Source organism: Sinohyriopsis cumingii, chromosome 11 (assembly GCF_028554795.1).
Source record: "Sinohyriopsis cumingii isolate HCF-2022 chromosome 11, ASM2855479v2, whole genome shotgun sequence".
Lineage (NCBI taxonomy): Eukaryota > Metazoa > Mollusca > Bivalvia > Unionida > Unionidae > Sinohyriopsis > Sinohyriopsis cumingii.
The window spans coordinates 3,953,453-3,970,455 of NC_142971.1; the positions used below are offsets into that span (position 1 = coordinate 3,953,453).

The 17,003-nt window shown below is 35.5% G+C and overlaps 1 protein-coding gene across 1 annotated transcript in view; it reads right to left on the reverse strand.

The window, feature by feature from the left end:
• LOC149787541 (uncharacterized) overlaps positions 1 to 17,003 on the reverse strand; it is a 591,304-nt gene that overhangs the window by 175,333 nt on the left and 398,968 nt on the right. Inside the window, exons 83-84 of the mRNA XM_089975575.1 lie at positions 11,637 to 11,933; positions 5,784 to 10,023 (exon numbers count right to left, since the gene is read on the reverse strand). Of these exons, the coding sequence (XP_089831701.1) occupies positions 5,784 to 10,023; positions 11,637 to 11,933 (4,537 nt within the window). The remainder of the gene's footprint in view (positions 1 to 5,783; positions 10,024 to 11,636; positions 11,934 to 17,003) is intronic.

Consider the following 17,003-nt stretch of genomic DNA (forward strand, 5'->3'; position numbering starts at 1 on the left):
TCATTAAGGGAGAATGCCCAGTTTAGGTGGGTTTTCCTTTTTAAAAAATGATTTAAATTAGGTGATTACGTAAAAATATATAACAATCATATGCAAGGTTTGCAAAGCTCATTTTCTGGTTTATAGGGGAAAAATAAGAACCCACAGGCTTTGTTACATTAAAGTAAAATATATTAACTGTGATTTATACACAACCTTTTATTATTACATAATTCTTTTTGCTTACTGCATATTTACTTATGTATATTATTACACTGTGCATTATCTTACTTTATTATCCATGTCTGTCAGCTAGTAGGGCCTGGGCAGTATTAAATAGTGGACACCTATAAGGAGGACATAACTGACCGACATAAGTCCATTCAGATATCTGGGTAATCTGGGGATGAGATTATCAACTTAAGCTGGCAGCAAACTCATTTTGAGTTTCGGTCAGTCCATCAAGAGTCACTGTTTGCATACATGATTGCTACCATATCAAATTGTTGTCATCAAAAATAAGAATTTATTGAATGGCCAACCAGAATTGACTTCACTATAGAAATTACTCTAATGATGATAAATCAAGTTGGACTTCGTTGAATAATTAGTTCAACTGGTTATGAGTTCAACACACTGTACTTACTTGTGACAACTATGAGGGTACTATTAATGAATCAAAATCAAGCTAAGCTTTAACTAACTATGAATATGATGTCATTACTAGTCCATTAGTGCGGCTCTGCGGCACTAGACATCGTATGGATTTACGATCAGTCAGTCCAGATGCACATTTTAGTGTTAATTTGACTGCAGTGAAGTTGTTCTTTTTCTAATCATTTTGAAATGAAAATCATGCCACTATCCCCAGACACCATCTTTAAAGTATTCTACGATATACGCACATTATAAACAAAGTTATCTGGTTATCTGCTTATTTGTCATTCGAGCTACTTATTCAGCAATTCTGTTGTAACAATTTGGATATTCTTTCACCTATTACAATTCTATGGTCTTAAACCAAGTAAGAGAGAGAAGCAAAATTAATGTGTGTGTGTGTGTGTGATTTGGATGTTTAATGTAGCTTTACAAAAAATTTCAGTCATATCGATATGATGTCTGCAGTGTGGCAGTTTATAATGATGTCTAACAGAGGGGGCATCATGCCGCAGACATGTAGCATCATGTCCCACCCAATCACATTATCCTGACACCTGGCTGACCAGTCCTAGCACTAACCTCTTAATGCTGAGTGCCTATGATTTTTTAAGTCTTTGGTATGGCTTGGCATGGTTTTGAACCCATGACCTCCTGCATCTGAGGTGGATGCTCTAACCACTAGGCCACCGGAGCAGTCACCAACAAGTTTGTAAAACTTAACAAATAACTTGATTCTCTCATTTTTAGAAATGAAAATTTAAATGGAACTGACAGTATTATGAATTAAATCTAAAATATTCCTACATGTTCTATCACAAGTCCAAAATAATAGTGATCAGAATGAATTCTATGTCCTGAATGTGCTGATGTACCAATATCCTTGAATGTGCTGAAGAGTCAACAGTCTTGAATATATCATAATGGTGTTGTCCTGAATATCTTTGAATTAATTCATGATAATCCTAAACTTTAGTCCAGACCATCAAATAAGCACTTTGTAATTCCAATAAATAATTTAAATTATCTTTTCAAATTAAATCTAAAAGCAACATTAAATAATCTTCACACTGATATTAAAACAACTACAACAGTAGGAAATAGGAATAAAAATTCTTCAATTCTCTATACATTTCCACAACTCTATGTAAAGAAAAAATTGGCAAATGGTCTGTCATGATAGACTACTTGGTGTTTTGGCAGATAATAACCTATCATGGACTGAACATATCAAACATATAACTAAAAATGTTAATTCAAGTTTATGGCTTCTCAGTAGGATAAGACATTTTCTCCCTGAAAGTCACAAAAAGACTATTTTATATTGGTTACATACAACCCTATTTAGACTACTGTAATACAGTATGAGGTAATTCAAATGATAAAAACATAGCAAAGCTAGCACATCTTCAAACAAGGGCATTTGGACTAATATCAACCCAGAAAGAAAACAAGGAAAATTTAGCTGGTAAGTTAAAAATATTATCTATTAAAGACCAAATCTGGATGAGAAAAGCCAAATTAATGTACAGGATATCCAATATTATTGCTAATGATTATTTACAATCACTATTCCAGTACAGGCTAGCTGGTAACACTCCCAACCAGCGATCCAATTTCGATGAAACAGTATAAAATTCACAAACCAAATAAGGAATTATTAAAAAAAGTTTTCCAATTCTCTGAAACTTTGCTCTGGAATAGTATTCCAGTTGAGATTAGAAATGCCCACTCTATTTCCTTTTTCCATACCCAATATATCCAGTGGCTTCAGAGATAGTTAAAATAAATTCCTTTGTATGAGGGCCTCAAGGTAGATTAGTTCTTCGGCTAATTGTGTTACTGTCTTTAAATAAATATATAATAAATAAAGTCAAATTAAGACTATATTGCACTTCATCCATGTGATTTATTTCACAATACCTGACTTATACAAGTATGTCGAAATACAACTGACCTGACATATGTTGTGTTTCTCAACCATCCAATCAAAGGAATTACCCCATACTTGCACATAGTTTCATTATCAAGGTTGAGTTTAAAACTAATAAACAACCAGCTTATAGCTCTAGCTAAAAATAAAATCTACAGTCATGGACCAAAAGTTGAATACACAATACAGACATACATAACACATGTACCAATTTAGTAACTACAACATGACTGGCCAATATATTTCTTAAAGTGAATATCTCCCAGAGAGCATTAAGTTCAATTTTGGTGTTCCATCTAAACTTTGCAAATCATCTATTATCATTTTGATTATTAGATTAGTCTTTGAGTCTACCTCCAACCCCATTCACCATGCATCACATCATCCCCTTGAGTCTACCTCCAACCCCATTCACCATGCATCACATCATCCCCTTGAGTCTACCTCCAACCCCATTCACCATGCATCACATCATCCCCTTGAGTCTACCTCCAACCCCATTCACCATGCATCACATCATCCCCAAACTATGACACTGATGTTTCTTCGATACCTGCATATATTAAGTTTATCATAGATATTTCACTGCAATTGAAAATATGTTTACAGTAGAACTTGTGTCGAGAGACCATCATACGGTGCCAATAAAAATGCAATTTCTCAGGATAGGTGGTATCTCATAACATGCTTTGCAAGATGATCAGTTTTCAAGGTAAAAATTCAACAGGGCTTAAGAAGGAAAAATACCAACAGGAGTATCAGTCTTTAATCATACATCCATCTCCACCTGCCACATATCACCCCAGAACTGTGACCTGATATTTTTCTTTCATGACTGCATTTACCAAGTTTTTCACAAATATTTCACTGTAACTGAATTCTCATTGTAATTGAAAACCATTATACAGTAAAACATGTCCTGAGAGATCACCCTGTCTGCCAACAAAATGTCGTCACTCAAGAAAGGTGGTATCTCTTAATACGTTTTGCAAGATGATCGGTTTTCAAATTGTCACAATTCAACAAGGTTTAATAAGGAAAAATACAAGTACTTACATGCATTTCATCTTTTTTTCATGGTTCTTGTTAAAATATTGGATTCGTTTCATCTCCAAATAATCTTATACGGCAATACAAATATACATCATAAAACATTCACAATTATATTTAAAGATTAGGTCTACATGTACTAGCATATGAGCATATGAACTGAAAAATAACTTAGGCAATATTTATTTATCTTGTTCATCAGTTAACTTTAAACATCCATACATTTCAGAGCCACTTTAAATGTTGCAAAAGAACTGTACAGTCATTTATCTATGATAGCATTTACTCATCCTGTGTATGAATTGGTGGTTTTGATCAGGCCTTGGGCAAATATGGGATATATAGGTACCAATGAATTATATAAATGAACTGAATTAACTCATCAAGAAACAAAATAAATTAATGAGAGACACAATCCAAAGGCTTAATTCACCAATGAAATAAAGAGATTAACTTAATAAAAAAGGGCGGAATTGGCTTCACCACAATGAACAGATAATACTTGGTATAAGGGTTTTTATAACTGTCCAAGATTAACTTAACAAATAAACAGTAGAACTGGCTTTACTACACTGAACAGATGATAGCTTGGTATGAGGGTTTTTATAACTGTCGTGTCAAAATAGCAACAAACATTTTACAATTACAATAAAATCTGGGCAAAAGACCTCATTCACTCCAGGCATTATGGACTCTGACTATAATGACAAACAACATACTAGACTGCTACAGAGAAGCCATTTCAGAAGGTTTATAATTATGGCATTAATGGGGTAGTGTGGATTTTGTCAAAGGTAAAGAAATCATATCAACCATTGAATTGCAACCTTTAAAAAAAAAAAAGTTAATTGTAATAGAGATTGACATGACTTCAGCACTACGATAGTGTTTAGTGACATGTACTTGCCATGTTTATGGCTTGTAGCATATGATGCTACCTTAGCATGACCTAAAACCAGTCGACAGACTCACCTTTGGCTTCTCTTAGAACAAACCCTCCAAAGTGTTTGTGTTTACAAGGGATTAAATAAAAAAATCAATGTATTTTTCTGAGTTCTTGAAACGCAATCATTCATAGCAATATTGTTTTAAACAATCTGTGCTTTGCCTACAGACCCTTCTAAGCAGTTGTGGTTACCTGGGATTAAATATAGGTCAGCCATGTTAATTAATCTGTTTTTGCAATGCTGAGTTACTTATTTTGCCCAAAAATCACGGTCACTGGCCTATTCTAAAAGTGGTCACTCATGACAGTGCATTTATACAATAAAATCGATCTGTGCACAATGACTGAGGTTGTAAATGACAGGTAATTACTCTTCACAGAGTGATCTCAAGACAGGTTTTACTGCAGTAAATTTTATCTTTTAACCCATCAGCTAATTGAGGGATCCATAACTAATACAACTCTTGTTAAATTGGCAAGTTAGGAAAATTACCATCCAGTTTACTAGATGAATAGATGGATGGACTCTAAATTTCAGTGAGAGAAAATCATGAACAAATGTATTCATATTGTTTACAAAGTATGACACAATCTGACTAGGCACAAGAAAGTCCAAGTAGATCTTGGTTTTATCCAGGAATTCATAATACTGAATTGTTTGGGTAGGAAGTGAGGAACCACCTGTAAAGTTGATATAAAAATAATCGCTGCAAAGAAGTTAACATTTTAATTTCTGGGCAAGAACTAAATAGAGTTCCTTAAAGCATACTCTGAAATCATGATAACAGCTGCTAATCAGTGGTCTGACAGGAATTTCTGCCAACATTAGTTAGCAGTAACTAATAACCATCTCTGAGTGACAAAATTTTTGTATGGCAGTAGTCAGATTTCAAGCATCTGTATTTACAAATCAAATATGCCACTCATTAAATTCTAAAACTTCAGAAGAATAAGCAGGTAAAATATACCATAAATTTACAAAACTATTCATACTTAAAGTAGCTATCAAATGGCAGACAGTGTGAGTTAGACCAAATTTTCATTCCTTTCTTCTATATCTTACTTTAAATCACTGCCTTCATTGAAGCTTCTTTTTTAATTGGCTATTGTGTGATATAGAGTTATTAAGTCCTTAAAAGATTGTCATATTCAAAACTCACATGTGCAATTTAATTATTTCCTCTGCTAGACTTAAATGCAGTGAAAACAGTCTCTTACCTGTGGTCAACCTGTAAGTAAGTGTTGTTAGTTCCATGAAGATATTTTAGGATCCTGTACTGTGGTGGTCTTTTGTTCTCCTCAACATACGTTGTTCCTGCTGCACCACCATGGCTTGCCGTGTGACCTGTGCCACCCAATCCTCCATGGTTGGTGAAGAGACCTCCATAGCTGTAGCGATACCTGCAGTGTATACCTACACGACCTCCTGCACCTCCTCCTCCCTGCCCAGAGCCATCACCTCCCTCTACATTGATCTCCCCATGACCAGTCATATTCGTGGTGTGTATAAAAAGACTTCCACCACTACCACCACCTGCACTTGTTCCTTGACCATCTGTTCCCTGGAGTGCCAATAATCCATTCAGCTCAATGTATTGTCCAACTTGCCAGAAAAGTATACCTCCTCCTTTTCCCCCTAGACCTTGTCCATTGCCTCCACCACTACCAGCTTCATGAGGACTCGCCACTGACCCATAGGGCTCTGCAGCTCGTGTTGGATCTGACCCTCCACCATAACCACCATGACCAGCTCCATATCCAATGTTATTTATGGTTGATCCTGCACCTGGCCCTGCCTCTGGTCCATGACCATGGCCATTCAGGTGAAACACACCCTCACTTTCAATCCAGGCAAACGAGCTAAACAAATCAGCATCATTCATGTACAGGTTACCTTGGTATTTCACCTTGATCTCACTGCAGTTTAGAGACATTTCATGTGCTATTTGAAGAAATCCAGCATTTCCTCCAAGTTTTATAAACAGTTTGCCAAAGTTAAAGTTACCTTCATCTGATATGCCAAAAATATTAGAGTTCTCCCACAGTGCCGTAGTGGCTGTTGAGAGAAATTCTGCCCATGCGCCATGTTCAATATACAAATCATGAACATTGACAATCATGCCACCTAAAGTACTGTTTGTTCCAAGCATGTGAAATATTGCTGGTAAAACAATCGTAGCTCCATACTCAATAATAAAACTGCATGGTGCTTCTGTTTTGTTTGTTACAGACTCTATCACTTCAACAAACACTTTCTGGTTTTGTTTCAGGTGCAACTGACCAGTTTTATCCCCAAGGAAGTAATCCACAGTGACACTGATCTTTGTGACATTTTCTGGGTGAAAGATCATCATTCTGGCTGATCCTGTCAACTCCATCTCATAGAATTTATAAGAGTCTCTGGGCGGATCCTGTAGGAGTGTAGCTGCTGGGCTGTAAATCCCCCAGTTGTCTGAGTGAATATAAGTACGATCCACAGCTAGAATTGTTGTATTCAGAACCTTGTCAAACTTTTTCTCTCGGTACTCAAGCTCACGAGAATTTTCCTCTTTATAGGTAGTGCCTGAGGCTCCAGCATGAGACCTGAAATACCTTCCTGCACCATTTCCTCCAAAGTTGTGAAATTTTCCTCCATACTGATACCTCAACTTACATGTAATTGAGACCCTACCACCTGCACCTCCACCTCCTTTGCCCACACCATTTGCACCATTTACTGCTATCACTCCATGCCCTGTGATATTAGTAGCAGTCAGATATACACTACCTCCACTGCCTCCTCCTGCATTACCTCCACTTCCAGCTGTGCCCTGCAATGTCAGCAGACCATTCATCTCAAGCAGATCTCCAATATGCCAGACTAGATAGCCTCCACCAGAACCCCCAACACCAGCTCCATTACCTCCTCCACTGCCAGGCTCCATGGGATGGTAGATGGAATTGTAGGGATCTCCCCCATACTCAGGCCCAGGACCTCCTCCCCAACCACCATGCCCAGCCCCAAGACCAGTTCCATCAGGAAGTGTGCGGCCTGCTCCAGGCCCCTGCTCTGGACCATACCCTACACCATCCATGTTAAAAGTTCCTTGGCTCTCTAGGTGGGCATAGGCTGAATACAGCTCTACAAAGTTCATCAGCAACAAACCCTCATATTTCACCAAGAAGTCAGACACAGTAATACTCATTGGTATATATATCTGTCTGAATTCTGCTTTGGAGTTCCTCATGACTCGAAGAACACTGAAAGAAAAATTTCCTTGAGGTGTGATTAGTTTGTATATTCCATTTTCTACAAGGGCTGTATGGGCTGTTGAATTGAAAACCACATCTGCTCCACCACGTATCAGTAATTCCTGCACCCCAGTTATCAAACCAGCAAGAACAGTTCGAGTTCCTAAAAGATTGACCATCTCTGGGAATATTATCTCAGATCCTTCTTCAATGATGTAACTGCAAGGTGCCACAGTTTCATTTGCGACAGAATGTACTACTTCCACATACAGATGCTGGTTTTTACGCAGTTTAAGGACACCAGTTCTATCTCCATAGAATCTGTGTATCGTGACAGTCACATTTGATGAAACTTTAGGATATTCAAAGAGTACATTGGCATGTTTTTCTAACAGTGCTTCATCAAACTCATACTCCTCAGCATCCTCGTTAACCATAGTATAAAGCCAAGGTTCAGCATGACCAGAGTATCTGAATTTATCTATGTCATCATTGCTGATTTCAAGTCTTCGATGAGTTGCCACCACAATGGTTTTATTTGTAAATTTATCATGCTTGATGTCAGCATACTGTGGTCCTCTAGCTGTTTCCTCTAAATAAACAGTTCCTGCTGCTCCTGATGGCACACCTCCACTGCCAAGACCTCCTACAACATTCAGTTTGCCTGTGAACTTGTTGGAAAACCCAATCAGAACAGCAATCCTACCTCCTGAACCACCCCCACCAGACCCTTGTTGTGATCCACTGCCTCCACTGCAGTCCAGATGGCCATAGCCAGTGAAGTTGAGGGTTTTGATGAGGATGCCACCACCACTACCTCCTCCTCCATTTCGAATCTGACCAGCCTCTCCCTGTGCTGACACTTCTCCATCAATCCAAAGGTTCTTACCATTGATCCAGTGAAGGTAACCACCTCCCCGACCTCCTATACCACCTCCATTTCCTCCCCCACTTCCAGCATGTACAGGTTTGTATACTGAATCATAGGGAGTTCCCCCAAACTCTGGCTTGGGAGCTCCTCCATGGCCACCATGTGATCCTCCATATCCAATACCGCCAGTACCAGTCCTACCTGCACCTAGTCCAGATTCTGCACCATAGCCCATATAATCCACATTGAGAAATCCCAGACTCTCTACCACTCCTTCATCTGAATAAATGGTTCCTCTGTTGAGTCTCATCTCTCCTTCATACTTAATGCTGACTTTGACGATGTGCAGGACTAGACCAGATGTTACATCAGTCAGAGTTGCTAAAGATGAACGTTGTATGATGAAGTGGCTGAAGCTGATGTTTCCAGGCACTGTCATGTGAGTAAAGTTTCCAGCCTCCAGCAGGGCAGTTTGAGCAGTTGAGTGGAAGACAATGTTAGCTCCCTCTGCTATTGTTAAATTATGGACATTAGTTATTAGTCCTTTAAGCTCCGTTCGTGTGCCAAGCATGATGACAGTTGATGGCAGTCGGATTTCTGTTCCTTTCTCCACCTTATAACTGACTGGAGCTACTGTGTATCCAGTTGTGGATTCTTTGTACTCTACATGAAGTATTTGGCCCTCTAGTAGATGCATAAGGCCAGTTCTATCCCCATCAAACTTGTGAACAATGAGCTCAGAGTTACCACCATCCATCCACAGAACAGCATGGTTGTATGCATCCAACTGATCAAACTCAAAAATATTGCTTTCAGTGTCAGACATAATAACTGTTGGTACAATATGATTTCTGTTGTCATTGTCTATCAAGAGCTTGGTGAAGCCATCCTCATACTGTATGCCATTAGTTGTATTCATAATCTTCTTGCCTGTAAGACCTCCATTGGAATCTGTAAAGTACACTGTTCCAGCTGCCCCATTCTTTCCTTCATTAGTATTTCCAGAGCCACCATGGCCACCATATGCAACAAAGTCTCCAGTGTATTCCCTGAACCAAGCAACATGAACAGCGATCCTACCTCCAGCTCCACCAAAACCCAGAACATAACCATCACCACCCTCTGTGGTGATCAAGCCATGGCCAGAGAAGTTGGTGGTAACTATGTGGATACTGCCTCCACTTCCTCCACCACTATTGTCCCCTGTGGCATCTCCTCCTAGGCTTCTGATAACACCATCACAATGGAGAGACTGAGCTACATTGAGGGTGACAATACCACCTCCTGAACCTCCAGCTGTACCTCCTCCTGAACTACCTGTGTCATGTGGGGTTTTGTAGGAACCATATGGCTTCCCTGTAATTATTTTAGCAAACAAACAGCATCAACTCAGTGTAAATGTATTAATATAAAATAACCAGAAAATCTTTCTTGGTGAAGTTAAAATCCATGCAGCAACAAAATAAAATAGGACCATTTGCAATGAATATCAAAGAATCCAATGATAATGATGTCTAAACTGCAGTACAATTTTTCTTACAAAATAAATTTGTCCATCTGAGTATTTATATCTGTCTAATGTCTCCTTGTATAAATAACCTTTAATTTGCTATAATTTATATCTGTCTAATGTCTCCTTGTATAAATAACCTTTAATTTGCTATAATTTATATCTATCTAATGTCTCCTTGTATAAATAACCTTTAATTTGCTATAATTTATATCTGTCTAATGTCTCCTTGTATAAATAACCTTTAATTTGCTATAATTTATATCTGTCTAATGTCTCCTTGTATAAATAACCTTTAATTTGCTATAATTTATATCTGTCTAATGTCTCCTTGTATAAATAACCTTTAATTTGCTATAAATTTATATCTGTCTAATGTCTCCTTGTATAAATAACCTTTAATTTGCTATAATTTATATCAGGTCTAATGTCTCCTTGTATAAATAACCTTTACTTTGCTATAATTTATATCCGTCTAATGTCTCCTTGTATAAATAACCTTTAATTTGCTATAATTTATATCTGTCTAATGTCTCCTTGTATAAATAACCTTTAATTTGCTATAATTTATATCTCTTTAATGTCTCCTTGTATAAATAACCTTTAATTTGCTATAAATTTATATGTCTAATGTCTCCTTGTATAAATAACCTTTAATTTGCTATAATTTATACCTGTCTAATGTCTCCTTGTATAAATAACCTTTACTTTGCTATAATTTTTATCTGTCTAATGTCTCCTTGTATAAATAACCTTTAATTTGCTATAATGTATATCTGTTTAATGTCTCCTTGTATAAATAACCTTTAATTTGCTATAAATTTATATCTGTCTAATGTCTCCTTGTATAAATAACCTTTAATTTGCTATAATTTATATCTCTAATGTCTCCTTGTATAAATAACCTTTACTTTGCTATAATTTATATCTGTCTAATATCTCCTTGTATAACTAGCCTTTAATTTGCTATAATTTATATCTGTCTAATGTCTCCTTGTATAAATAACCTTTAATTTGCTATAATTTATATCTGTCTAATGTCTCCTTGTATAAATAACCTTTAATTTGCTATAATTTATATCTGTCTAATGTCTCCTTGTATAAATAACCTTTACTTTGCTATAATTTATATCTGTCTAATGTCTCCTTGTATAAATAACCCTTAATTGCTATAATTTATTTAAATGATTTATCAGTAATTTCTCAAAAAGCTTAACAGTATGTCTCAAGCTTACTGAAGAATGTTTTAGATGATTTAAGGCTGGCTAACTGAACCCATGGCAATCATTTTCAATATCCACACAATATATTTCATTCCTTATCTTGGGTTTGGGGGTCTAAGTGGGGAATTCAATTGAGCAATCAATTAATTCTACATGTATTAGTGCAAATGAGACTGTATATTAAAGGAAACATTTTTGGGTTACAATTTTATTAGTTTTCAATTACATTTTTATACCTCGTGTATAATTGTGAAGGTCTGCTCCACCACCAAAACCACCGTACCCAGCACCTGTGCCTACGTTCCTCAAAGTGTATCCTTGATTCTCAGTCGCTCCTGTACCTCCTCTACCAGAAACATCAAGAGTGGCCTCCCCAGCAAGATGCAAAGTGCTGACTGACATGCTCAAGATGTCTGCTGATATTTTTGATCCGTGCCTCATCATAACCTCAGACACATCTAACCGAAATCTGCCTACATGGTAGTTCATTTTGGCATTGGCTTGCAAAGAAAGTTTGCTCAGTGCCAGAGTCCCTAAAAATACACCAAAGAGTGATAAAATTGTGACTACATTTTGAACTATTTGATTTAAAATCATCTTAATAAAATAACATTCTTTATATAACAAGAACCTGTAATGATGGGTAATTGCTTTTAAACAATTGCTATTTAGTCATTCTCCAATCCCATTACCCCACCCCAACAGCCTTTTCTCATTGGTGGATTTAAATTAAAAGAACATTGTGGAAATCTACAAACAAAATCCAGTAATATCCTATAATCTGAAATCCTTTGAATGGAAAGAGAGGAGTTTATGGTATTAATATGGGTTTGTGGTTTAAACAAGTATATTAATATAGTATGGTATTGATTCTGCCTATGTACTCTGGCATGCTGCCAATGAACCCATTATTGCATATTTTTCCTATAAATATTATAGAACTAAAATTTATACTGCAGTCTTATTTTGTTTCCTTTTAATGTATTGCCTTCTTGAATGTTTGTTCTAACAAAAATATGTCTGAAAGCACTGTCAGTTAAATTTTTTTAGTTAAACTGCATGTTATACCCTGATAGGTAGACATGAAGCCTGAAATCTTGCATGATCTGGTGCCAAGTAAAGACCAACACCAATTGTCTGGCAGCATTTTACATTTTACTCCACCAAGAAAGATGTAAATTTTTATAGATAACCCTCCAATTTGTCAAGAATGTAATGTAGACATGGGTGATTCTAGCATGCCATTGAAAATAGGCAGCTGTATTTCATCTAATGACTTACATGCACGTGATACCACACATATGACCAGATTTCAAATAGCTAATTTAGTCACACCTAGAGATCTCCATTCAGATAGCCTTAATTAGAATACATTCCTGGTGTACGGAAATGGCTTAAGAGTAAAGACAGGCAAGACTAAAGTATTAATGATTGCTAGCAAACAAAAGACAGCTAAATTGGAAAAATAACAATTTGAATCTTAAGGTGAATGAAATGAGCCTATAAAAATGGTTACCCAAGACAAAATCTTTGGAGTGATAGTTGACAACAATTTGCACCTATTTAATATGCCTTAAATTCAATTCATGTCTTTGTTTTTTTTAGCAAGATGAGGCCATATCTATCAACATGCTTTAACAACCATAACCTAGATTGCTGTAATGTTATCTGAGTAAACACTTCTGACAAGAATATTTAAAAATTATTCTGCTTGCAAAACAGAGCTTAATGGAACAGAATTCCAAAGGAAATTAAAGAAAGTACAAATATAAATGCATTTAGTTATAATCTAATTAAATGAATGAAAAGTGAAACCTGTACAATTTGACAGATATGTTACAAGTTAAAGTATAAATTCACTAACCTTCCACTTTGTTGTCTCACTACCTTTGTTCTGTATATACACAATGTAAGTAGTTACTCACATTTTCTGTTTATTATATCCTTGTGTAAATTTACCTTACTATCAATGTTTTATGTGTGTGTGTGTGTATGTGTGTGTGTGTGTGTAACTATATACATGTACCCTGAATGTAAATATGCATGCAACAGAATGCCATAAGGAGGATTAGTTCCATGCAACTAATTGTGTATCTCTAATTAAAGTCATTACAATTAGTAGTAGTATTATGCTGATATCTCATCCTATATTTGTTACAACTGGCATTCCTCTACGATAATTAAATATATGAGCTATTTGTTCAGTAATAAAAAGAACCTATGTGAATAAAATTGGCTAATTAGGTTTGGTGGAACTATACCACATTTACTTTCAATAGTCATAAAGGAATACAATGCTGATTGCAAGGGGGTTTACAACAGCACTGCACATGCTATGATATGTTTTTGGTCCCACCACCTACTGGGACAAACCTTCAGCTCTCTCAACTGGCTACAGTTATTGTGGTGGAATACATAGTAAATTTTCAAACATTCTAATTATTTTGCAGAGTTAAATAATCTAATTATGGATATGATCTCTCACAGCAGTTATTTTATTGCAAGATACTGTGATATAAGGTTTGTACAATTTGCCTCCAAACTGGAATTAGGGTTTTCAATAAAATTATTTAAAGAAACGACCCACCAGTATTAGCTCATTGTATGCATACTTTAATTACCAGAGTTGAAAAGATGCAAGTTAAATAGTAGCTTATCATGAAGCCCATGTAAGGATGTTTCTCCAATCATTGCATCACACAGACTGAGATTTAAAAGAAATTAAAAGTTACATGAAACTTTAACATTCAGTTCAATCTTTGCTATTATTTTGCCCATTCCCGATATACTGCTTTATATGCTGCAATACACAACATATCAATACAAAATTTCTGGGAATCCATTACTCACACACTAACATCACCATTACACACAGCCGAGATTTGCATAACTGATACTTTTACTTCAAAAAGCTTGGGGACCGAACGGTCTGAAAAATGTCATTGTGTGTACTTATTTATGATCCATCCATACATGGCTAGCAATAAGGTTATAATTCGTTCCACACAGCATTGCAAATGATACATGTGTCTGTAGCTTAGTTCCACACAGCACTGCAAATGATACGTGTCTGTAGCTTAGTGAATTTTCAGATTAGTGTTATTAAATGCAGCTAAAAGTAATTCATTTTGCACACAAAGTATTTCAACACTGTTCAATCCACCATAAAATGTAACACATCTCATTAAATACATGCTAAAACTGGGGGGTCTGTTTAGATGAAACTTTTTTGTGATGCCATGACCTGTGTAAGAGTTGATTTATTTATTAAGGAGTGATCAGCTTTCCTATTCTGCTATATTAAGCCATAATGTAGTTGCCTCACTTTGGTTTCTTTCCAGCTTAAAAAATGGACTCTTCCAGAAATCAGGATGAACATGGCAGATCACATGTACAGAGACCAGTCTTTTCAACATGCATCAAAATGAATGGTGTTGTACTGTATGTGAATATGAATTATGTTTAAGTCATTTTTGCATGAAATGAATTCGGTAATTTTATCTACATTTTGAGATGCCGACATCAAAATTCAATGAGATCAGACCCGGACATCATTCATGATGTTGTGCAGATTTAGTGATAGCAAGAAGGCAATTGAAATTTTGAATATGAAACACTGACTAACAAGTGAGTGAAGCTTGTGAATAGTTATTTCTACACACTATACTGATGATCTAAAAAAAAATCCATTCTTACAAAATAATGTTTTCATGCTATGAAAGGTATGGTATATTAATTTTTGCATTTCATTTGGATACCAATGACATGAATATTAGAAACACTCAAGTGACTTGCTTAATCCTCATTTATAGCATTCTCTTTTTCATTATAATAGTAGAGAAACGTTTAAACAACTCACTGAACCAAAACTTGGCACTCACTGTTTTATAATGATTTATAGCAAATATGATCTCTGCATGTATTAGCATTTAATGGCATGCCAGCACAATAATGGCTATATGGTGCCAATTCAAAGATCTAAAAATATGAATATCAAAAATTTCACAAAAATCTTGAAGAAGATAAACCCTACCAAAAATAATGCCATAATTAATTGCTATGAGGTAATAGATAAAAACAATTAACAATTCCATAAAATGTATACAATATAAAAGATGCAAGAAAATAAAAAGATTAAAGCCTCAAAATATAGGCAACATTTTCTTATAATATTTAAAATTTCCTCAAACACCCAAGAATTTCTTTGGTGGTATATAATCATTATAATTTCTTGAGTTCACATTTTAAAAAATATGTCTCACAGGGTGTCATGAATGTGTTCCACTGCTTTTGAACACTGGCAGATTTATGCAGTCTGGTGAAGTTTCACTCTACAGGAGGTATCCACGAGTCAGTTACATTTACCCTACTCAGTATCCCCAATTGACACAATATCACCTCATCTATGATGGGTTTCTTGTTCTGACATTTTGATTATACATATCTCTGTACACTGAACATCACAATTTATATATTTAAGTCAGCATATAGAATCTTCACTGTATGGTAGCTTTTGGCTTCTTTATCTGCCATTCCATTAACCTTAATTCCAATGTGGATAGGCAGCCAACTTTGCAGAATATGTTTCTACAACTCTACGACCAAAGCATGTAACTGTAAGAGTTGGGATATTATGGAGTGTGAAAATTAAAGCTCTGCAAAGCTTTCAGTGAGGAAAGTGAATCCCCCCCAAAAAATGATGAAATTTGTTTTCTATGAAATTTCAATGCACACTTCTCCCTCAATGACCCACACATAATGAGATCCAAAAACATAGACCACAGCATACACAAGAGCTTAGGTTACTGAGGTATTTCTAAAACAATTAAGAAATGGATGATATCAACAATTAGAAGGATAGGGTGGGAGTGGGGTGTGAGGATAAATTGTTGAAAACTCATTTTATAAAATCAACAAGGGAAGAATTGTCAATAAACAAAATTTCTTATGAAGTTGTTTGCTTTTCCTTATAAATTACCATTATTTTATTTTCATGATAACCTATCTTTGAAAGATCATAAAAAAAATATTACTCTAAGAGGTGTCAATATACATCACACATGTACCTGCATAAACAATGTGTATTACATCACTGCATTTTGCAAGTTAATGTGGTCACATTTTAGTGTTATTTTTTTGATTCTCAACAGAACTAGATTCTATCAAAAAGGACATTTATTTTGAGAAAGAACAATACAGAAACTTATACTTTTTTTTATAACTGTTCTATCTGTAAAACACTGGTGCTTTTATTTCACTGCAAGTAATCATGACATTTCTATTCATCGCTGAATCAACTTCTGAATTCCAACTAGGAATTTTAAATTCAATAAAAACGTTTGAAAATCACTTCTCCATTATGAATCCTAAGATACAAAGCTTTTCATACACAGAGGATGTTGCCTTTTACATTTTCCATTTCTTTTTTATATCACAACTGAAAATGATAAGCCAGTGATTAATGTTATAGACTTTAATGACGTTACTTACATAATAAAATTTAAACATGTTTAATTGGTCAATTGAAACAAGTTGACCTGACCAACAATCACGTCCAATAGCTCTTAGACAAGCAGAATTTATATAATATTCTTTTTATTCTA